The sequence below is a fragment of the Salmo salar genome, chromosome 22, assembly GCF_965601325.2.
Source record: "Salmo salar chromosome 22, fSalSal1, whole genome shotgun sequence".
Classification (NCBI taxonomy): Eukaryota; Metazoa; Chordata; class Actinopteri; order Salmoniformes; family Salmonidae; genus Salmo; species Salmo salar.
The window spans coordinates 14,900,304-14,923,107 of record NC_138312.1 but is presented as its reverse complement, the minus strand read 5'-3'; the positions used below and the strand labels follow the sequence as shown (position 1 = coordinate 14,923,107).

The 22,804-nt window shown below is 39.6% G+C and overlaps 4 protein-coding genes and 1 long non-coding RNA gene across 5 annotated transcripts; all 5 read right to left on the bottom strand.

The window, feature by feature from the left end:
* Nucleotides 1–1,695: 1,695 nt before the first annotated feature.
* On the bottom strand, nucleotides 1,696–3,248 carry LOC123729677 (uncharacterized). Its single transcript, XR_014382248.1, has 2 exons — nucleotides 3,154–3,248; nucleotides 1,696–3,032 (listed from the first exon to the last, which is right to left on the bottom strand). It is a non-coding gene; the product is annotated as an uncharacterized LOC123729677 (long non-coding RNA).
* Nucleotides 3,249–4,365: 1,117 nt separating this feature from the next.
* On the bottom strand, nucleotides 4,366–5,944 carry LOC106582778 (transcription factor HES-5-like). The gene is made up of 2 exons (XM_014166205.3): nucleotides 5,846–5,944; nucleotides 4,366–5,723 (listed from the first exon to the last, which is right to left on the bottom strand). Exons 1-2 carry the CDS (start codon nucleotides 5,906–5,908, stop codon nucleotides 5,292–5,294), a joined length of 495 nt encoding a protein of 164 aa, XP_014021680.2. The 5' UTR covers nucleotides 5,909–5,944; the 3' UTR covers nucleotides 4,366–5,291.
* Nucleotides 5,945–7,494: 1,550 nt separating this feature from the next.
* hes5 (hairy and enhancer of split 5 (Drosophila)) lies at nucleotides 7,495–9,052 on the bottom strand. The gene is given in 2 exon segments (NM_001140664.1): nucleotides 7,495–8,847; nucleotides 8,969–9,052. Coding segments are annotated over 2 exon segments (495 nt in total). The 5' UTR covers nucleotides 9,032–9,052; the 3' UTR covers nucleotides 7,495–8,415.
* Nucleotides 9,053–15,818: 6,766 nt separating this feature from the next.
* Nucleotides 15,819–17,438, bottom strand: LOC106582843 (transcription factor HES-5-like). Its single transcript, XM_014166346.2, has 2 exons — nucleotides 17,301–17,438; nucleotides 15,819–17,179 (listed from the first exon to the last, which is right to left on the bottom strand). Exons 1-2 carry the CDS (start codon nucleotides 17,421–17,423, stop codon nucleotides 16,748–16,750), a joined length of 555 nt encoding a protein of 184 aa, XP_014021821.1. The 5' UTR covers nucleotides 17,424–17,438; the 3' UTR covers nucleotides 15,819–16,747.
* A 2,550-nt stretch (nucleotides 17,439–19,988) lies between these two features.
* On the bottom strand, nucleotides 19,989–21,562 carry LOC106582773 (transcription factor HES-5-like). The gene is made up of 2 exons (XM_014166191.3): nucleotides 21,461–21,562; nucleotides 19,989–21,344 (listed from the first exon to the last, which is right to left on the bottom strand). The coding sequence occupies exons 1-2, from the start codon at nucleotides 21,521–21,523 to the stop codon at nucleotides 20,913–20,915; spliced, it is 495 nt and encodes a 164-aa protein (XP_014021666.3). The 5' UTR covers nucleotides 21,524–21,562; the 3' UTR covers nucleotides 19,989–20,912.
* Nucleotides 21,563–22,804: the final 1,242 nt, after the last annotated feature.

Genomic DNA, 22,804 nt, shown 5'->3' with positions numbered 1-22,804 from the left:
TTTAGCATTGCAATTAAAAAATGATTAGAAGTGTCATAACCTTTAATCGATGGCAAAAACATATTTCCACTAATTTTCCTTCCTGGAAATATCCACAATCCACTTTTGGTTGCTTTGATGGTTACTCATTATCACAATCAAAAGCTTATGACCAAAATATCCATCTCACTTCATAAAGCCTTTTTTCAGAGCATCAGCAAAGAGAGGGGTCCAGTCAACATCGCTCTCTAGAGGCCCTGGTAGAGACTTACAGACTGGAGCTCCACTCAGACAAACACAATGTTGGTCTGACATTAACGTCAAGGACAGTAATGAGAATAGGAAGATATCTTCTCCAAGTCTTGCTGTGACTGAGACTATTCATTTCAGTAGTGCTGAAGAAATGTTTAAGAAAATAATTTGATCTATGAAAACTACATTTTTGTAGTGCAATAATTAAAGTCGTTATCTTGGGAAACGTGTTGATCATGTGTTTATTCATAATCAACAATATGTTTAACGATCATCCATGAGGACTTTTAACCTAAAACAGGTATTATATAATCAATCTGTTTGTGATTGTCTATAACCGACAACATTTCTGAGAGAGACATTTTTTTTACCACTTGTAAGGGCTGTCTTCAGGAATGGACCAAAATGCAGCGGAGTTAGTATTCATCTTTCAATTGAATTAGAAAGAACACTATAACAAACAAAACAAGGAAACTGACAGCCAACAGTCCTGTCAGGTGCAAACACACTAAACAAGAAACAATTACCCACCAAAACCCAAAGGAAAAACATGCTCCTAATGTGTGACTCCCAATCAACCACAACCCTCTACAGCTGTGCTTGATTGGAAGTCACACGGCCAAAATCAATGAAACAATAAAAAACACACTCCCTTCTGCCACGTCCTGACCCAACTACACCCTCTACTGGTCAGGACGTGACACCACTACATTTGTGTAGTGATATCAAATCAAATCACATTTTATTGGTCACATACACGTGTTTAGCGGACGTTATTGTGGGTGTAGCGAAATGCTTGTGTTTCTAGCTCTAACAGTGCAGTAATATGTTTTTGTTGTGATGTTTAATCACTTTATTGGTCTTGAAATATTTACCTTAAATTAAGATCATTCATTGAATCCTGAAGTAAATTTGAGTAAATCATAAAATTAAACTTATTTCTCTTGATTTTCTTTTAACTTTGTTTTAACTTGTTACTTTTAACTCGCAAAATGATTGCTTTCTGCCACGTCCAACAACAAGTAGCAGCCATGTTTGGTTTTATCTCATTGCTCAAGATCAGTTATGAAACAATTTGTTCTTTAAATGACACTAGTTCTTAATAAAAAGTGTTTTTTTGTGCCCACACCAGAGATGTACTAACATTGCTTCATTTGAATGTAAATTTATTTTTGTCTCAAGTGGCATTCACTTTCACTAACATCACATATTATGTTACCATAACATACATGGTAAATGTGATGGTACAGTGTAGTTATATTTCAGGTAGGCCTACACATTATGAGACAGTACTTAAATAATATCATAAATCCCCTGCACATGCTGATGAAGAATATATCTTCACACCGTCTTAATAATTACTGCTTAATACATTCATCTTAAACCAAAATGTAACATTTTAAGTATTTGACATGTTGTTGAGCTGAAATGTTATCATAGAAATGATAGGGAAATGCCGAATAATTTATTTGATATATTTTCAATTTATTGAAATTGACTCAATTAATCACATTACAGAGAACACCTTAAGGCGCAAATAAAGTGAGTAAACATCACAACTACAACTTTGATACATTTCCAAGAGATGCTGAAACTCCACTAGTCTGTCTTAGCTCACTTGGTAGAGCATGGTGCTTGAAACCCCAGGATAATGGGTTCAATCCCCATGGGGGCACAATATAATAATATATGGAGTCACTACTGTAAATTGCTCTGGATAAGCGTGTACATAAAGTCTAACAGACTCAAAGAATAAACAAGGGTTTTAGAATGAGAAAAAAATGTGTTCTCCAATTGTTCAGGTAATGTAAGCAACATTTTCACACATAAAGCCTGATCTTAAAACAGATCAAATACCTCTTGTCACAGAGGGGTTTTGTTAAATAATCCTCCTGGAGGAACGTTGATGCTGTAGCTCAAGTTGATCAATATCAAATATATAACTGATACATGCTTCACAGAAGATGCTCAATACAATGTCAATATGACTATCTCACCACACAAATCTAGACGTAATACGTTTGTATCTTGTAGAGTTTGAACTTAAAACAGATCAGTCAAAGATTTCTAAAATATATTGATGATATAACACCCATTTGGGTTGAAAGTCCTGTAAGAGGATCATTGCAGCTGATGCAGCACATCATCAACATAATCAACAGATTTTTCATGAAACATAAATTACTGGGATTTCAATTTTAACACCACAAAACAGAAAAATGCTTCAACTTCAGCACAACTGAAGTAAAATTCTCAATCACAGCAAGACTTTTTAAACATCCTGCAACAGCAAAATGGGTATTCTTATTATCACTACATAAAAATAGATGACTATTGTCCATTGTGTTGGTCTGAGTGGACTCAAGTCTGTAGGTCTCGAACAAGGCCTCCAGAGGGCGATGTTGACAGAACTCTATAGTTTGCAGCTGCTGGGCAGGGCTGGGAAGATGAGGCAGGTCCCTCCGGTGGCGGTTCTAGACCATTTCAACTGGGAGGCCAAGCTGGGGCCAGTTGTACTGTTAGAGGGGCCAGTTACATTAGACTTTATTGTTGTCATATCGTTTTCTTCACTGCATTGCAGGCATTAGCAGGCAAAAGTAACCCTGATTGACAGGTGCTGAGCAGGAGGAGGAGCTCTGTTGCTGTTGTCTCAGGATGCAAACTGTCATCTACAGGATGTCGGCTTTGTCCAGCTTGGAGTCGGGCTGCTGGTTGAGGATCTCTGGAACCAGAAAAGACTTGAACTGCCAAATGCTGTTGTTGATACGATCTCTGTGTAACTTCTCCACTGGCTTCCTTAGCTGCAAGAATAGAAGAGGAGTGATTAATTAACTAAATTCTGGTGTGGGACATTATTGAAACAAATAAACAATCAATCAATACAACTGAATAAATGTCATTGAATTTGAATCTTCAATTCACCTTGTTTGTCAGAGTCAGGTGCTCCTTAGAATAGATCATAGCTGAAGTGATTGTAGGTACCATGGCTGGATCTCTGTGCTGTAGAGGTCTGTGTAGAGAGAATCTGATCTCTACTGGCTTCATCTCTCCTATATATAGTCCCAAATTTACATATGAATGTGTGGGTCTTGGGCTTGTTGGAGTTTCTCACAGTCTGTAGCCAATGGGAGAGCTTGGGAGGACAATGAGGAGTGTGGAGCTGCCACATGCTCAGTGTTCTTATTGCTGGAGGACAATGGTCACGTCTCAGGGGAACAGGTGGAGGGGTGGGGGGTGATGGAGAGTGACTGACAGAGCGCTGTGTGAATCTGGGAAAGTGGTGACCCCGAGATCTGCTGCCTGATGTTGGGATCAATGACACTAACAGAGCACACGCTCATCATTACAACTTACACGTGTGAGACTGACACAGATTCTCTAATGAAACTAACAGTGTTAATAATCCCCACCTATAAGGACATTGTTGAATGTAGTATTCTGTATCCACGCTTCATCACTGTCTTAGAAACATTTTATTCTCTCCATAGATATGACCTCTGATAATGAATGATTCTACAATATGGTTTTACTTTTCACATACCGGAAGTTACATTTAACAATATGATGATATATGACAATGTATCACAATTTGAATTCCTGGTTATTTCATACATGTTTACTAGTTTTTACCCAACACCTGGAATCACTGATATATTATGACTAAACTAAAATAATGTAATACATTCTGAAACACTGAAAATACATTTATTTATAACAGGTGCATCAATAAAGTATATATCAGTCATGTCTCCTAAGGAAGTCCGATTGATAATCACTTACTTCTCTATAGTTCATTACACCTTTACTACAACAAGATATGATATGACTGTTATGTTTTATATAAAAACAATTACTGTAAAATAATCATGTATGACTAGAAATGTCTCTTAACATTGATCTTAATCTGTAGATTTTCAATGAAAAACCCAGAGATAAAAATGTATATATTGATTCAATTGAGTGTTGCATTCCAATGCAGTCAATATCATTCTGCATAGTCTTGGGTGATTACTTTTATTGTTTTTGAATCAGCCACTTAATCTATGTGGAGTTTCATAAATCAGTAATTTTATAATGTAATGTTGTTGGAGGATTGTCTTTGTCAAGAAAAGAATAAAGCAACAGACAAGAATATTTCATTTGATGATTTGTGTATTTATTCAGACTGGCTCAATGAGTCACACCATCAATACCTTAATGTCAGATAAATATTTCAACAGAAATAAAGTGATTAAACATCACAACAAGAACTTGAACAAATCTCCAAGATATGATACTCTATCAGAGTATAGGATACAAAGTTACTGTCTTTATAAAAGACAACAGAATTGTTTAAAATAAACAAGGGTTTTTCAATTTGACATTTGTTCTCCCATTTGATATAAACACATTACTCAAATAATGTAAGTGACAATTTCATATATAAAGTATAATCTTAAAAGAGATCAAACACTGCTAATCACAGAGTGATGATAAAGGGTATAATACCCAGTTTGGACAAATAATCCTCCTGGAGGAACATTGATGCTGTAGCTAAAGTTGATCAATATCAAATATATAACTGATACATGCTTCACAGAAGATGCTCAATACAATGTCAATATGAATCTAGCACTACACAAATGTAGTGGTAAAAAAATGACAGATATTTTGACCTTGAAAACAGATCAGCCAAATACAATCACAAACAGACTGATCATATAACATCCCTTTGGGTTTAAAGGTTCTCGTGGAGGACAATTCAAGTTATTGTTGATCATGAATATAAAACATGATCAATATAAGCAACACGTTTCACAAAACATAAAGGTCATAATGATTTCAATTAACACTACAAAAATGTACTTTTCAAAGATCATATTGTTTTCTTGTAAAAACGTTTTAACTTCAGTACAACTGAAATGAAATGTCTCAATCACAGCAAGACTTTTAAAAACTCCTGCATAAACAGAAAACAAAGAAGATATTTTATTATACTCATTAATGTCCATGAAATGAATCTTAGACCAATATGGTTCATCCATTGTGTTTGTCTGAGTGGAGCTCCAGTCTGTAGGTCTCTACCAGGGCCTCCAGAGGGTGATGTTGACTGGACTCTTGTCTTTGCTGATGCTGTGCTGGGCTGGGGAGCTCAGCTGAGGACGGTCAATCTCCCTCCTGTTCTTATCAGAGGATGGCTGCAGGCTCTGGAAGTGTCTCAGCAGTCTTCTCTGGGACAATGTCTTCACCTCATCCTTAGACAGGAAGTGAACAATCTCTTGGACACACCTGGAGTAACCCTGATTGACAGGTGCTGAGCAGGAGGAGGAGCTCACTGACTGGTTCTGTTGCTGTTGTCTCAGGATGCAAACTGTCATCTCCAGGATGTCGGCTTTGTCCAGCTTGGAGTCGGGCTGCTGGTTGAGGATCTCTGGAACCAGGAGAGACTTGAGCTGCTCAATGCTGTTGTTGATACGATCTCTGCGTAACTTCTCCACCACTGGCTTTCTTAGCTGCAAGAAGAGACAAGGAGAGGCATGAATAACCTTATTCTGGTGTGGGACATTATTGAAACATATAAGCAATCAATCAATACAATGTAATGAATGTCATTGAATTTGAATCTTCAATTTACCTTGTTTGTCAGAGTCAGGTTCTCCTTAGAATAGATCATAGCTGAAGTGATTGTAGGTACCATGGCTGGATCTCTGTGCTGTAGAGGTCTGTGTAGAGAGAATCTGATCTCTACTGGCTTCATCTCGCCTATATATAGTCCCAAATCTACATATGAATGTCTGGGTCTTGGGCTTGTTGGAGTTTCTCACAGTCTGTAGCCAATGGGAGAGCTTGGGAGGACAATGAGGAGTGTGGAGCTGCCACATGCTCAGTGTTCCTATTGCTGGGGGACAATGGTCACGTCTCAGGGGAACAGGTGGAGGGGTGGGGGGTGATGGAGAGTGACTGACAGAGCGCTGTGTGAATCTGGGAAAGTGGTGACCCCTAGATCTGCTGCCTGATGTTGGGATCAATGACACTAACAGAGCACACGCTCATCATTACAACTTACACGTGTGAGACTGACACAGATTCTCTAATGAAACGAACAGTGTTAATAATCCCCACCTATAAGGACATTGTTGAATGTAGTATTCTGTGTCCACGCTTCATCACTGACTTAGAAACATTTTATTCTCTCCATAGATATGACCTCTGATAATGAATGATTCTACAATATGGTTTTACTTTTCACATACCGGTAGTTACATTTAACAATATGATGATACATGACAATGTATCACAATTTGAATTCCTGTTTAATTTCATGCATATTTTTATTTTCAGTCAGTCAGGATGTTTAGGAATATATAAGATTATTGTCAACATTAAGAGGTGAGTGGATAGATACCAGGATAATGTGTACATATGTTTTCAGTATTTTAGGGGTCATCAGTATTAATAGCAAGGGTTCTCTTAACTCCGTATTAGCAGTTATAAGGTCAAGCATTCTGGAGTTCAAACGTAGCAGATGTGTCCTCTGTCTTGAGGCTACCGGTCAGTGTGAGTAGAGAGCTGATCTGAGTTTCCCACACTGAGTCCTGTGTGCTGTGATCAATGCATTACAAAAGCTGCTCAGTGGACCATTAGTGACGGCTATTGGCTCTGTGTTGTACTAAAGACAGAGGCTGACGTCACAGACCTTCTGGATTTTGGAGGGAAAGATCAGCACTGGCAAGATTATACTAACAGGACACAGCTTTATAAATACATATTCATCCTTTAATGGCATAAAACACATGATATTTTGAGTACTCTGTGGAAAATTATTGTCAGTGATTTGTTTCGTTATAAATCAACAAAGAGTTAACTTTTGTGTGCCTAATTGGAATTGAGAGCTGTTCACTGTTTATCACACAAACAACTGAACTATATAAATGTACTGAGTACAACTCTGTCCATCATCAAGACAGAGAAAGCCTATCATAACTTTACACTTAAACAATGACAGTAAAAAAGTAATGCATGACTGGAAATGTCTCTTAACACTGATCTTACTCTGTAGATTTTGAATGAAGCACCCAGAGATACAAATGAATGTATTGATTTGATTGAGTGTTGCATTCCAATGCAGTCTGTATTCTGTATAGTCTTGGGGGATAACTTTTATTATTTTTGAATCTGCCACTTAATCTATGTGGAGTTTCATAAATCAGTAGTTTAATAATGTAATGTTGTTGGAGGATTGTCTTTGTCAAGAAAAGAATGAAGCAACAGACAAGAATATTTCATTTGATGATTTGTGTATTTATTCAGACTGGCTCAATGAGTCACACCATCAATACCTTAATGTCAGATAAATATTTCAACAGAAATAAAGTGATTAAACATCACAACAAGAACTTGAACAAATCTCCAAGATATGATACTCTATCAGAGTATAGGATACAAAGTTACTGTCTTTATAAAAGACAACAGAATTGTTCAAAATAAACGTGTTTTTCAATTTGACATTTGTTCTCCCATTTGATATAAACACATTACTAAAATAATGTAAGTGACAATTTCACATATAAAGTATAATCTTAAAAGAGATCAAACACTGCTAATCACAGAGTGATGATAAAAGGTATAATACCCAGTTTGAACAAATAATCCTCTTGGAGGAACATTGATGCTGTAGCTCAAGTTGATCAATATCAAATATATAACTGATACATGCTTCACAGAAGATGCTCAATACAATGTCAATATGACTCTAGCACTACACAAATGTAGTGGTAAAAAAATAACTCTAATATTTCAACCATAAAAACAGAATTTTCAAATACAATCACAAACAAATTGATGATGATGCATCCATTTTGGGTTAAAAGTTCTCATAGAGAACCATTCAAGTTATTGTTGATCATGAATATAAAACATGATCAATATAATCAACACGTTTCACAAAACATAAAGGTTATGATGATTTCAATTAACACTACAAAAATGTAGTTTTCAAAGATCAGATTGTTTTCTTGGAAAAAGTTTTAACTTCAGTACAACTGAAATGAAATGTCTCAATCACAGCAAGACTTTAAAAACTCCTGCATAAACAGAAAACAAAGAAGATATTTTCTTATACTCATTACTGTCCATGAAATTAATCTTAGACCAATATGGTCCATCCATTGTGTTTGTCTGAGTGGAGCTCCAGTCTGTAGGTCTCTACCAGGGCCTCCAGAGGGTGATGTTGACTGGACTCTTGTCTTTGCTGATGCTGTGCTGGACTGGGGAGCTCAACTGAGGAAGGTCAATCTCCCTCCTGTTCTTCTCAGAGGATTGCTGCAGGCTCTGGAAGTGGCTCAGCAGTCTTCTCTGGGACTGTGTCTTCAGCTCATCTTTAGACAGGAAGTGAACAATCTCTTGGACACACCTGGAGTAACCCTGATTGACAGGTGCTGAGCAGGAGGAGGAGCTCACTGACTGGTTCTGTTGCTGTTGTCTCAGGATGCAAACTGTCATCTCCAGGATGTCGGCTTTGTCCAGCTTGGAGTCGGGCTGCTGGTTGAGGATCTCTGGAACCAGGAGAGACTTGAGCTGCTCAATGCTGTTGTTGATACGATCTCTGCGTAACTTCTCCACCACTGGCTTTCTTAGCTGCAAGAACAGAAGAGGAATCATTAATAACCTTATTCTGGTGTATTACATTACCGAAGCAGATTAACAATCAATCAATACAAATGTAATAAATGTCATTGAATTTGAATCTTCAATTCACCTTGTTTGTCAGAGTCAGGTGCTCCTTAGAGTAGATCATAGCTGAAGTGATTGTAGGTACCATGGCTGGATCTCTGTGCTGTAGAGGTCTGTGTAGAGAGAATCTGATCTCTACTGGCTTCATCTCTCCTATATATAGTCCCAAATCTACATATGAATGTGTGGGTCTTGGGCTTGTTGGAGTTTCTCACAGTCTGTAGCCAATGGGAGAGCTTGGGAGGACAATGAGGAGTGTGGAGCTGCCACATGCTCAGTGTTCTTATTGCTGGGGGACAATGGTCACGTCTCAGGGGAACAGGTGGAGGGGTGGGGGGTGATGGAGAGTGACTGACAGAGCGCTGTGTGAATCTGGGAAAGTGGTGACCCCTAGATCTGCTGCCTGATGTTGGGATCAATGACTCTAACAGAGCAGCACACTCCTCATTATTACAACTTACACGTGTGGGACTGACAGTCATCCTTTACATTAAAACAGATGCTGCTGCCCAAGTCCATTTGATTGTTGTTGCTGAATACCATTGTTTTTGTTACAGTGCAGGTTCAGTCACATTTAAACACTTGAAGATGGGTTTGACCTCTGATTACACAGTTTTGAATGTGCTGTGGTCTCTTCCAGTTTCATTTCAAGGTAGGGGTGCTCATCAAATATTTGGATCAAAGTTCACAGGCTATCCTTTGTCAAATTGTCTTCATTCCTTTTAAAAATGTGTGTTAAATACATGATCCCCCCAAATCATTGCACTCAAACTATTTAAGATAAATGATAAGACAATCTAATTGATAATGATTGAACTGATCGATTATTGGTTCTCTCCACAGGAGGTTGGTGGCCCCTTCATTCGGGAGAACTGGCTCGTGGTTATGACTGGAGCGGAATATATGGAATGGTAACAAATACATCAAACAGATGGTTTCCAGGTGTTTGATGCCATTCCATTTTACTGCATTCTGGACAGTATTATGAACCGTTCTCCCCTCAGCAGCCTTGTGGTTTTCTCATTAGTTAGAACAAGTCTTGTAGCAGCACACGTTCACTATTTCCGTATTTTGAGAGTGGAGGGAATTAACCCTCACTTTGGGAGTCCAGAGGTAGCAGATGTGTCCTCTGTCTTGAGGCTACCGGTCAGTGTGAGTAGAGAGCTGATCTGAGTTTCCCACACTGAGTCCTGTGTGCTGTGATGAATGCACTACAAAAGCTGCTCAGTGGACCATTAGTGACGGCTATTGACTCTGTGTTGTACTAAAGACAGAGGCTGACATCACAGACCATCTGGATTCTGGAGGGAAACACCATAACACTGGCTTTAATCTTAAAATTGTGCTGCAAAACATATGTGTACTTAGAATGTATTTTTATTTCATTCACAGCGATTAAGGATTTTATGTTCATGTTTATGTTCAACTTGCTTTGTGACTTTGCAGAAGCTTAAAATACAAATTAAAAAGTGTTAGTTATATGCACAGTTGCACACACATTTGGTTTTAGATATAATATCTTGTCTTCATTCAGCTATCACATCATAGGAAGACAGAAGAGATGGAGGAAGAAAGATACCTTTTAAATTCCCTTCTATTCGTGTGCCTGTTCCCCAGTGGCTCTGGGTGTTCCCCAGACAGTCAGGTGCTGGAAGACAAGATGGTGCCGAAGACCATGGCTGACGTTTTACATTCTCCCAACCAATTTTGCAATTTTGTTATTTTTCTTTTGCGTTTTGTGTAACTTATTTTTTTACTTATTGCGTGCATAACGTTGCTGCTACCGTCTCTTATGACCGAAAATAACTTCTGGACATCAGGAAAGCGATTAATCACAGCAGACTGGAAGAAACTTTTTCCTTTAACGAGTCCGACGAGAAGGATATCCTGCTTTCACTGGAACAGGCCCAGATCCACGCCTTTTGCATGAAGAAAAGACACCGGAAAAGAGGACACAGATGGGGGATCCTTCTGAGAATCCGGAGGCGAGCGAGTAAACTCCCAATGCCTTCCATTCTTGCTAACGTGCAATTGTGAGAAAATGCAATTGATGACTTAATATTAAGATTATCCTACCAAGAGGACATTAAAAACTGCAACATCCTATGTTTCACCGAGACGTGGCTGAACGAAGAAACGGATAATACAGAGCTGGCAGGATTTTCCATGCACCGGCAGAACAGAGACGCTACCTCTGGTAAGACGAGGGGGGGTCTTTTTGTCAGTAACAGCTGGTTAACGAAGTCTCGAGGTATTGCTCTCCTGAGGAAGAGTACCTTATGATAAGCTGTCGACTGCACTATCTACCAAGAGAGTTCTCATCTGTATTATTCGTAGCCGTCTATTTACCACCACAAAGCGAAGCTGGCACAGAGACCGCTCTCAACCAACTCTATAAGGCCATAAGCAAACAAGAAAATGCTCACCCAGAAGCGGCGCTCCTAGTGGCCGGGGACTTTAATGCAGGCAAACTTAAGTGAGTTTTACCACATTTTTACCAGCATGTCACATGTGCAACCAGGGGGGGAAAAATCCTAGACCTCCTTTACTCCACACACAGAGATGCATACAAAGCTCTCCCCCACCCTCCATTTGGCAAATCTGACCATAATTCTATCCTCCTGATTTCTGCTTACAAGCTAAAACTAAAGCAGGAAGTACCAGTGACTCGCTCAATACGGAAGTGGTCAGATGACGCGGATGCTACACTACAGGACTGTATTGACTGGAGAATGTTCTGGGATTCATCCAATGGCATTGAGGAATACACCACCTCAGTCATCGGCTTCATCAATAAGTGCATCGATGACGTCGTCCCCACAGTGACTGTACGTACATATCCCAACCAGAAGCCATGGATTTAGCATCAAGCTAAAGGCTAGAGCTGCCGCTTTCAAGGTGCGGGAGACTCAACCCGGGCGCTTATAAGAAATCCCGCTACCTACATTTTTCAAGCGGACCACCATAGTCCCTGTGCCCAAGGAAGCAAAGGTAACCTGCCTAAATGATTACCGCCCTGTGGCACTCACGTCGGTAGTGCTTTGAAAGGCTGGTCATGGCTCACATCAACAGCATCCTCCCGGACACCCTAGACCCACTCCAATTCGCATACCGCCCCAACAGATCCACAGATGACGCAATCTCAATCGCACTGCACACTGCCCTTTCTCACCTGGACAAAAGAAACACCTATGTGAGAATGCTGTTCATTGACTACAGCTCAGCGTTCAACACCATAGTGCCCACAAAGCTCATCACTAAGCTAAGGACTCTGGGACTAAACACCTCCCTCTGCAACTGGATCCTGGACTTCCTGACGTGCCACCCCCAGGTGGTAAGAGTAGGCAACAACACGTCTGCGACACTGATCCTTAACACTGGGGCCCCTCAGGGGTGTGTACTTAGTCCCCTCCTGTACTCCCTGTTCACCCAAACACGGCTCCAACACCATCATTAAGTTTGCTGACGACATAACAGTGGTAGGCCTGATCACCGACAACGATGAGACGGCCTATAGGGAGGAGGTCAGAGAACTGGCAGTGTGGTGCCAGGACAACAACCTCTCCTTCAATGTGAGCAAGACAAAGGAGCTGATCGTGGACTACAGGAAAAGGCGGGCCGAACAGGCCCCCATTAACATTGACGGGGCTGTAGTGGAGCAGGTTGAGAGTTTCAAGGTCCTTGGTGTCCACATCACCAACAAACTATCATGGTCCAAACACACCAAGACAGTTGTGAAGAGGGCACGACAACACCTTTTCCCCCTCAGAAGACTGAAAAGATTTGGCATGGGTCCCCAGATCCTCAAAAGGTTCTACAGCTGTACCGTTGAGAGCTGCCTGGTATGGCAACTGCTCAGCATCTGACCGTAAGGCGCTAAAGAGGGTAGTGCGAATGGCCCAGTACATCACTGGGGCCAAGCTTCCTGCCATCCAGGACGGCAAGCGGTACCGGAACGTCAAGTCTAGGACCAAAAGGCTCCTCAACAGCTTTTACCCCCAAGCCAATAGACAGCTGAACAATTCATGAAAATCGCCACCAGACAATTTACATTGACTGATGATGATGACAATCAACTGTGACTCTGCTCTTCAGAGCTTTCCCACTCTCTGCCCATTGAGAGAACTTCCACTAAACAATAGAAGTGTGCCTTGATAAATGCTAATTCATCTCTACACAAGCAGTTCTCATCAAGCCCTTGGGGGTAAAAAGAGAATTACTTAAATATTTATCTTAAGAAACAGACTCCGACTTACAGTGAATCGATTGAATCTGTAAGTGTGTTTCTGTATACAAACACATGGCATGTTTAAACCATGTCCCACATACAAACAGAATAAAAACTGGATTAATTGCAATAATCTTGAAGAAGATGTAAGTACTGCTCAAATGTGGTCCAAAAAAGCTCATCAAAATATGATGTCTTGAACCTTTTGGGAAAGGTATATTTGATCAGATTTCTTCCTGCAAGACACACATGGCAGGACATTTATTGGATCATTAGAGACAGATCCATTGATTTCCCACTAGAGACCCAGACCCCCACTGTAACCTCTGACAGTCCAGGGTAGAGGTCCCAGTCTATTGTCCCAAAGGGGCCCTGTGAGTGAGTTCTCCTCGGTTTCCCACATTCTCTCCATTCACTGCTTTCAATGGAGGAACAATAGAAGTGTGTCTTATAACACATCACATCATGCAGCCCGCAGCCCTAAACTTTTAGAGCACTAAGATGACAGCAGCAGTTTTGGCCTAACACCACATTCCACTAAAAATCATGGAATGCAAATGCTATCGCAATACATTCTGATATATTTAAAATACATTTATGCAAAACAGGTGTTTCAGTAAAAACAACACAGCCATATCTCTAGGAACTCACATGACCAATTATCTCTTTCACACTTCATTACATTTAAGTGATATCATACGTCAAATAAACAGCCTAAATATTTAGTCAGCAATTTCTGACTACATCAAATCAAATCACGTGAATTAATAAAGTACGGCTAGAAATGTATTTTATTTTACTCTGTAGATTTTCAGAGAAGCACCAAGAGGAACATGAAAAACCTGTCTAGTGTCATTCTTTCAAGATCCTTCTGTACAGTCTTGGCTCAAAGCAGGCTTTTTCTTATTTAGCCCCATATACTGTAGTCTAGCTAGTAGTTACAGTTCAAGTCGGAAGTTTACATTCACCTTAGCCAAATACATTCAAACTCAGTTTTTCACAATTCCTGACATTCTAGTAAAGATTCCCTTTCTTACGTCAGTTACGATCACCACTTTATTTTAAGAATGTGAAATGTCAGAATAATAGTAGAGAGAATTATTTATTTCAGCTTTTATTTCTTTCATCACATTCCCAGAGGATCAGAAGTTTACATACACTCAATTAGTATTTGGTAGCATTGCCTTTAAAATGTTCAACTTGGGTCAAACGTTTCGGGTAGCCTTCCACAAGCTTCCCACAATAAGTTGGGGGAATTTTGACCCATTCCTCCTGACAGAGCTGGTGTAACTGAGTCAGGTTTGGAGGCCTCCTTGCTCGCACACACTTTTTCAGTTCTGCCCACAAATTTTCTATGGGATTGAGGTCAGAGCTTTGTGATGGCCACTCCAATACCTTGACTTTGTTGTCCTTAAGCCATTTTTGGAAGTATGCTTGGGGTCGTTGTCCATTTGGAAGACACTTTTGCGACCAAGCTTTAACTTCCTGACTGATGTCTTGAGATGTTGCTTCATTATATCGACCAAATTTTCCTTCTTCATGATGCCATTTATTTTGTGAAAAGCACCAGTCCCTCCTGCAGCAAAGCACCCCCACAACATGATGCTACCACCCCCGTGCTTCACGGTTGGGATGGTTTTCTTCGGCTTGCAAGCCTCCCCCTTTTTCCTCCAAACATAACGATGTTCATTATGGCCAAACAGTTCTATTTTTGTTTCATCAGACCAGAGGACATTTCTCCAAAAAGTACGATCTTTGTCCCCATGTGCAGTTGCAAACCGTAGTCAGGCTTTGTTATGGCGGTTTTGGAGCAGTGGCTTCTTCTTTGCTGAGCGGCCTTTCAGGTTATGGTGATATAGGACTCGTTTTACTGTGGATATAGATACTTTTGAACCCGTTTCCTCCAGCATCTTCACAAGGTCCTTTGCTGTTGTTCTGGGATTGATTTGCACTTCTCGCACAAAAATACTTTCATCTCTAGGAGACAGAACGCATCTCCTTCCTGAGCGTTATGACGGCTGCGTGATCCCATGTTGTTTATACTTGCGTACTATTGTTTGTACAGATGAACGTGGTACCTTCAGGCATTTGGAAATTGCTCCTAAGGATGAACCAGACTTGTGGAGGTCTACAATTCTTTTTCAGAGGTCTTGGCTGATTTCTTTTGATTTTCCCATGATGTCAAGCAAAGAGGCACTGAGTTTGAAGGTAGGGCTTGAAATACATCCACAGGTACACCTCCAAATGATTCAAATGATGTCAATTAGCCTATCAGAAGCTTCTAAAGCCATGACATCATTTTCTGAAATTTTCCAAGCTGTTTAAAGGCACAGTCAACTTAGTGTAAGGAAACTTCTGACCCACTGGAATTGTGATACAGTGAATTATAAATGAAATAATCTGTCTGTAAACAATTGTTGGAAAAATGACTTGTCATGCACAAAGTAGACGTCCTAACCGACTTGCCAAAACTATAGTTTGTTAGCAAGAAATTTGTGGAGTGGTTGAAAAACAGGTTTTAATGACTCCAACCTAAGTGTATGGAAACTTCCCACTTCAACTGTATATGTGGAATATCATGTCAGTAACGTAACTCTATTGGAAGCTAATTTCAGCGGAGAAAAGAGTGGAGTAACAGACAAGAATGTTTCATTTGAAGATTAGTGTATTTATTCAGACTGACTGAATGAGTCACACCATCAATACCTTAATGTCAGGTAAATATTTCAACAGAAATAAAGTGATTTAACATCACAGCAAGAAGTTGAACAAATATCCAATATATGATACTCTATCAGAGTATAGGATACAAAGTTACTGTCTTCCTAAAAGACAACAGAATTGTTTAAAATAAACAGGGTTTTTTCAATTAGACATTTCTTTCTCCCATTTGCAATACAATTATTATTCAAATAACATGATCAACAATTTCACAAATAATGGTTGATCTTGTAACAAATCAAACACTGCTAATCACAGAGTGATGATAAAAGGTATAATACCCAGTTTGGATAAATAATCCTCTTGGAGGAACATTGATGCTGTAGCTCAAGTTGATCAATATCAAATATATAACTGATACATGCTTCACAGAAGATGCTCAATACAATGTCAATATGACTCTATCACTACACAAATGTAGTGGCAATAGGTTTTTGTCTTATACATTTTGACCTTTAAACAGATCAGTAGTAGGTAATCACAAACAATTGATTATATAATATCTATTGTGGGTTAAAGGTTCTCATGGAGGAGCATTAAAGTTATTGTTAATCATGAATATAAAACATGATCAATATAAGCAACACGTTTCACGAAACATAAAGGTTATAATGATTTCAATTAACACTACAAAAATGTATTTTTAAAAGATCATATTGTTTTCTTGTAAAACGTTTTAACTTCAGTACAACTGAAATGAAATGTCTCAATGACAGCAAGACTTTAAAAAACTCCTGCATAAACAGAAAATAAAGAAGATATTTTCTTATACTCATTACTGTCCAGGAAATTAATCTTAGACCAATATGGTCCATCCATTGTGTTTGTCTGAGTGGAGCTCCAGTCTGTAGGTCTCTACCAGGGCCTCCAGAGGGTGATGTTGACTGGACTCCTGTCTTTGCTGATGCTGTGCTGGGCTGGGGAGCTCAGCTGAGGACGGTCAATCTCCCTCCTGTTCTTCTCAGAGGATGGCTGCAGGCTCTGGAAGTGGCTCAGCAGTCTTCTCTGGGACTGTGTCGTCAGCTCATCTTTAGACAGGAAGTGAACAATCTCTTGGACACACCTGGAGTAACCCTGATTGACAGGTGCTGAGCAGAAGGAGGAGCTCACTGACTGGTTCTGTTGCTGTTGTCTCAGGATGCAAACTGTCATCTCCAGGATGTCGGCTTTGTCCAGCTTGGAGTCGGGCTGCTGGTTGAGGATCTCTGGAACCAGGAGAGACTTGAGCTGCTCAATGCTGTTGTTGATACGATCTCTGCGTAACTTCTCCACCACTGGCTTTCTTAGCTGCAAGAACAGAAGAGGAATCATTAATAACCTTATTCTGGTGTATTACATTACCGAAGCAGATTAACAATCAATCAATACAAATGTAATAAATGTCATTGAATTTGAATCTTCAATTCACCTTGTTTGTCAGAGTCAGGTGCTCCTTAGAGTAGATCATAGCTGAAGTGATTGTAGGTACCATGGCTGGATCTCTGTGCTGTAGAGGTCTGTGTAGAGAGAATCTGATCTCTACTGGCTTCATCTCTCCTATATATAGTCCCAAATCTACATATGAATGTGTGGGTCTTGGGCTTGTTGGAGTTTCTCACAGTCTGTAGCCAATGGGAGAGCTTGGGAGGACAATGAGGAGTGTGGAGCTGCCACATGCTCAGTGTTCCTATTGCTGGGGGACAATGGTCACGTCTCAGGGGAACAGGTGGAGGGGTGGGGGGTGATGGAGAGTGACTGACAGAGCGCTGTGTGAATCTGGGAAAGTGGTGACCCCTAGATCTGCTGCCTGATGTTGGGATCAATGACACTAACAGAGCACACGCTCATCATTACAACTTACACGTGTGGGACTGACACAGATTCTCTAATGAAACGAACAGTGTTAATAATCCCCACCTATAAGGACATTGTTGAATGTGGTATTCTGTATCCATGCTTCATCACTGACTTAGAAACACTTTATTCTCTCCATTAATATGACCTCTGTTAATGAATGATTCTACAATATGCTTTTACTTTTCAGATACCGGTAGTTACATTTAACAATATGATGATACATGACAATGTATCATAATTACAATTCCTGTTAAATTTCATGCAGTAGGTTAGAATGTTTAGGAATATATAAGATTATTGTCAACATTAACAGGTGAGTGGATAGATACCGGGATAATGTGTACCTTGGTTTTCAGTATTTTAGGGGTCATCAGTATCAATAGCAAGGGTTCTCTTAACTCCGTATTAGCAGTTATAATTTCAAGCATTTTGGAGTTCAAATGTAGCAGATGTGTCCTCTGTCTTGAGGCTACCGGTCAGTGTGAGTAGAGAGCTGATCTGAGTTTCCCACACTGAGTCCTGTGTGCTGTGATCAATGCATTACAAAAGCTGCTCAGTGGACCATTAGTGACGGCTTTTGGCTCTGTGTTGTACTAAAGACAGAGGCTGACGTCACAGACCTTCTGGATTTTGGAGGGAAAGATCAGCACTGGCAGGATTATACTAACAGGACATAACTTTATGAATAAATATTCATCCTATCACGGCTTAGAACACATGATTTTGAGTACTCTGTTGAAAATTATTGTCTGTGATTTTTTTCATTATAAATCGACAAAGGGTTAACTTTTGTGTGCCTAATTGGAATTGAGAGCTGTTCTCTGTTTATCACACAAACAACTGAACTATATAAATGCACTGAATAAACCTGTCCATCATCAAGATGGAGAAAGCCTATCATAACTTGGGTAAATATATCAGAATTTGCTTTATTTAATAATTTTTGTATTTCCCTCCTAAGAAAGCGTAAGAAATAACCAAAATACCCCCTCCCACCCATTCTATCCACTGAACAATAGAAGTGTGCCTATTCACCATAGAGACTCACAGGTGCTGGTGGGACTGATGAGGACACTGAACTGTGACTCTGCTCTCCAGAGCTTTCCCACACTTTGCCCATTGAAAGAGCTTCCACTAAACAATACAACTGTGCCTTGTTAAATGCTCATTCATCTCTACACAAGCAGTTGCTATCAAGCCGTTGGGGGTGAAGCTCTATACACAAATATTTATCTTAAGCAACAGATAAAGAGAATCAATTCAAGCTGTAATTGTATGTTTATACAAAGAAATATAATGTTTTCAACCATGCCCCACATACAAACAGAATAAAAACAGCATTCATTTCATTAATCTTGAAGAAGGGGCAAATACTGCCTAAAAGTGCTTTCAAAATGCACAAAATTACATCTTGAACTTTTTTTAGAAACATATGTTTTAGCAGATTTCTAAATTCAAGAACCAAATAGTAAACATTAAATGTTGTGGGATTATCTGAAATATATCCATTGATTTCCCCATAGAGACCCAGACCCCCACTCTAACCTCTGACAGTCCAGGGTAGAGGTCCCAGTCTATTGTCCCAAAGGGGCCCTGTGAGTGAGTTCTCCTCGGTTTCCCACATTCTCTCCATTCACTGCTTTCAATGGAGGAACAATAGAAGTGTGTCTTATTACACATCACATTAGCTACTGAGTTTGAGGGGCACAGCTGCTCTAAACATTTAAAGCATTAAGATGACAGTACTAGTTTTTACCCAACACCTGGAATCACTGATATATTATGACTAAACTAAAATAATGTAATACATTCTGAAACACTGAAAAGACATTTATTTATAACAGGTGCATCAATAAAGTATATATCAGTCATGTCTCCTAAGGAAGTCCGATTGATAATCACTTACTTCTCTATAGTTCATTACACCTTTACTACAACAAGATATGATATGACTGTTATGTTTTATATAAAAACAATTACTGTAAAATAATCATGTATGACTAGAAATGTCTCTTAACATTGATCTTAATCTGTAGATTTTCAATGAAGCACCCAGAGATAAAAATGTATATATTGATTCAATTGAGTGTTGCATTCCAATGCAGTCAATATCATTCTGCATAGTCTTGGGTGATTACTTTTATTGTTTTTGAATCAGCCACTTAATCTATGTGGAGTTTCATAAATCAGTAGTTTAATAATGTAATGTTGTTGGAGGATTGTCTTTGTCAAGAAAAGAATAAAGCAACAGACAAGAATATTTCATTTGATGATTTGTGTATTTATTCAGACTGGCTCAATGAGTCACACCATCAATACCTTAATGTCAGATAAATATTTCAACAGAAATAAAGTGATTAAACCTCACAACAAGAACTTGAACAAATCTCCAAGATATGATACTCTATCAGAGTATAGGATACAAAGTTACTGTCTTTATAAAAGACAACAGAATTGTTCAAAATAAACGTGTTTTTCAATTAGACGTTTTTTTTTATCCCATTTGCAATAAAATGATTATTCAAATGAGATGATCGACAATTTCACATATAAAGTATAATCTTAAAAGAGATCAAACACTGCTAATCACAGAGTGATGATAAAAGGTATAATACCCAGTTTGGATAAATAATCCTCTTGGAGGAACATTGATGCTGTAGCTCAAGTTGATCAATATCAAATATATAACTGATACATGCTTCACAGAAGATGCTCAATACAATGTCAATATGACTCTAGCACTACACAAATGTAGTGGTAAAAAAATAACTCACATTTTTAGACCATGAAAACAGAAATTTCAAATACAATCACAAACAGCTTGATGATGCATCCATTTTGGGTTAAACGTTCTCATGGAGGAGCATTAAAGTTATTGTTGATCATGAATATTAACACATGATCAATATATGCAACACGTTTTACAAATCATAAGGTTATAATGATTTCAATTAACACTACAAAAATGTACTTTTCACCGATCAGATTGTTTTCTTGGAAAAAGTTTTAACTTCAGTACAACTGAAATGAAATGTCTCAATCACAGCAAGACTTTAAAAACTCCTGCATAAACAGAAAACAAAGAAGATTTTTTCTTATACTCATTAATGTCCACGAAATTAATCTTAGACCAATATGGTCCATCCATTGTGTTTGTCTGAGTGGAGCTCCAGTCTGTAGGTCTCTACCAGGGCCTCCAGAGGGTGATGTTGACTGGACTCTTGTCTTTGCTGATGCTGTGCTGGGCTGGGGAGCTCAGCTGAGGACGGTCACTCTCTATCCTGTTCTTCTCAGAGGATTGCTGCAGGCTCTGGAAGTGTCTCAGCAGTCTTCTCTGGGACTGTGTCTTCACCTCATCTTTAGACAGGAAGTGAACAATCTCTTGGACACACCTGGAGTAACCCTGATTGACAGGTGCTGAGCAGGAGGAGGAGCTCACTGACTGGTTCTGTTGCTGTTGTCTCAGGATGCAAACTGTCATCTCCAGGATGTCGGCTTTGTCCAGCTTGGAGTCGGGCTGCTGGTTGAGGATCTCTGGAACCAGGAGAGACTTGAGCTGCTCAATGCTGTTGTTGATACGGTCTCTGCGTAACTTCTCCACCACTGGCTTTCTTAGCTGCAAGAAGAGACGAGTCATCAAAACCTTGTTCTGGAATATGGCATTACTGAAGCAAATAAACAATCAGTCAATACAATTTAATAAATGTCACTGAATTTGAATCTTAAGTTTACCTTGTTTGTCAGAGTCAGGTGCTCCTTAGAGTAGATCATAGCTGAAGTGATTGTAGGTACCATGGCTGGATCTCTGTGCTGTAGAGGTCTGTGTAGAGAGAATCTGATCTCTACTGGCTTCATCTCTCCTATATATAGTCCCAAATCTACATATGAATGTGTGGGTCTTGGGCTTGTTGGAGTTTCTCACAGTCTGTAGCCAATGGGAGAGCTTGGGAGGACAATGAGGAGTGTGGAGCTGCCACATGCTCAGTGTTCTTATTGCTGGGGGACAATGGTCACGTCTCAGGGGAACAGGTGGACGGGTGGGAGGTGATGGAGAGTGACTCACTGTGCGCTGGAAAGTGGTGACCCCCAGACTGCTGGAATCAATGACGCTAACAGAGCACACGCTCATCATCACAATTTACACGTGTGGGACTGACACAGATTCTCTACATGAGAATGTTGTAACACTTAATCCCTTCTGATGGTTGCACTGCAAAATAAAGTTGAATTGTCAAATTTGACAGTAAATTAATTTAATATAGATTTTGAATATAGATTTCTAGGTATAATAAACAGAGACTTTAAGAACATTGTCACCTTTGAAACCTAATATTGTATAGTAATAAGTTAACTGACATTTACCCTGGTACTGTTACTGCCAAAATAAAAGAAACACCAACACAAAGTGTTTTAATAGTATGTTGGGCCACCACAAGCCAGAACAGCTTCAATGCACCTTGACATAGATTCTACAAGTGTCTGGAACTCTATTGGAGGGATGCGACACCATTCTTCCACAATAAATTCCATCATTTGGTGTTTTATTGATGGTGGTGGAAACGCTGTCTCAATCGCCGCTCCAGAATCTCCCGTAAGTGTTCAATTGGGTTGAGATCTGGTGTCTGAGATGCCCATGGCATTTGGTTTACATCGTTTTTATGCTCATCAACCATTCAGTGACCACTCGTGCCCTGTGGATGGGGGCATTGTCATCCTATTTGGCCATAGCCAAAACAATGGCCTGCCCAGCATTTCTATACATGACCCTAAGCATGATGGGATGTTAATTGCATAATTAATTCAGTTAACACACCTGTGTGGAAGCACCTGCTTTCAATATACTTTGCATCCCTCATTTACTCAAGTGTTTCCATTATCTTGGCAGTTACCTGTATGTTGCATTGCAATACTGCTCTTGTGTCTGTGTATTCGAAGATTTGGCAGACAGACTACTGCCAGACTAGAGTTCAAACATAGCAGATGTGTCCTCTGTCTTGAGGCTACCGGTCAGTGTGAGTAGAGAGCTGATCTGAGTTTCCCACACTGAGTCCTGTGTGCTGTGATCAATGCATTACA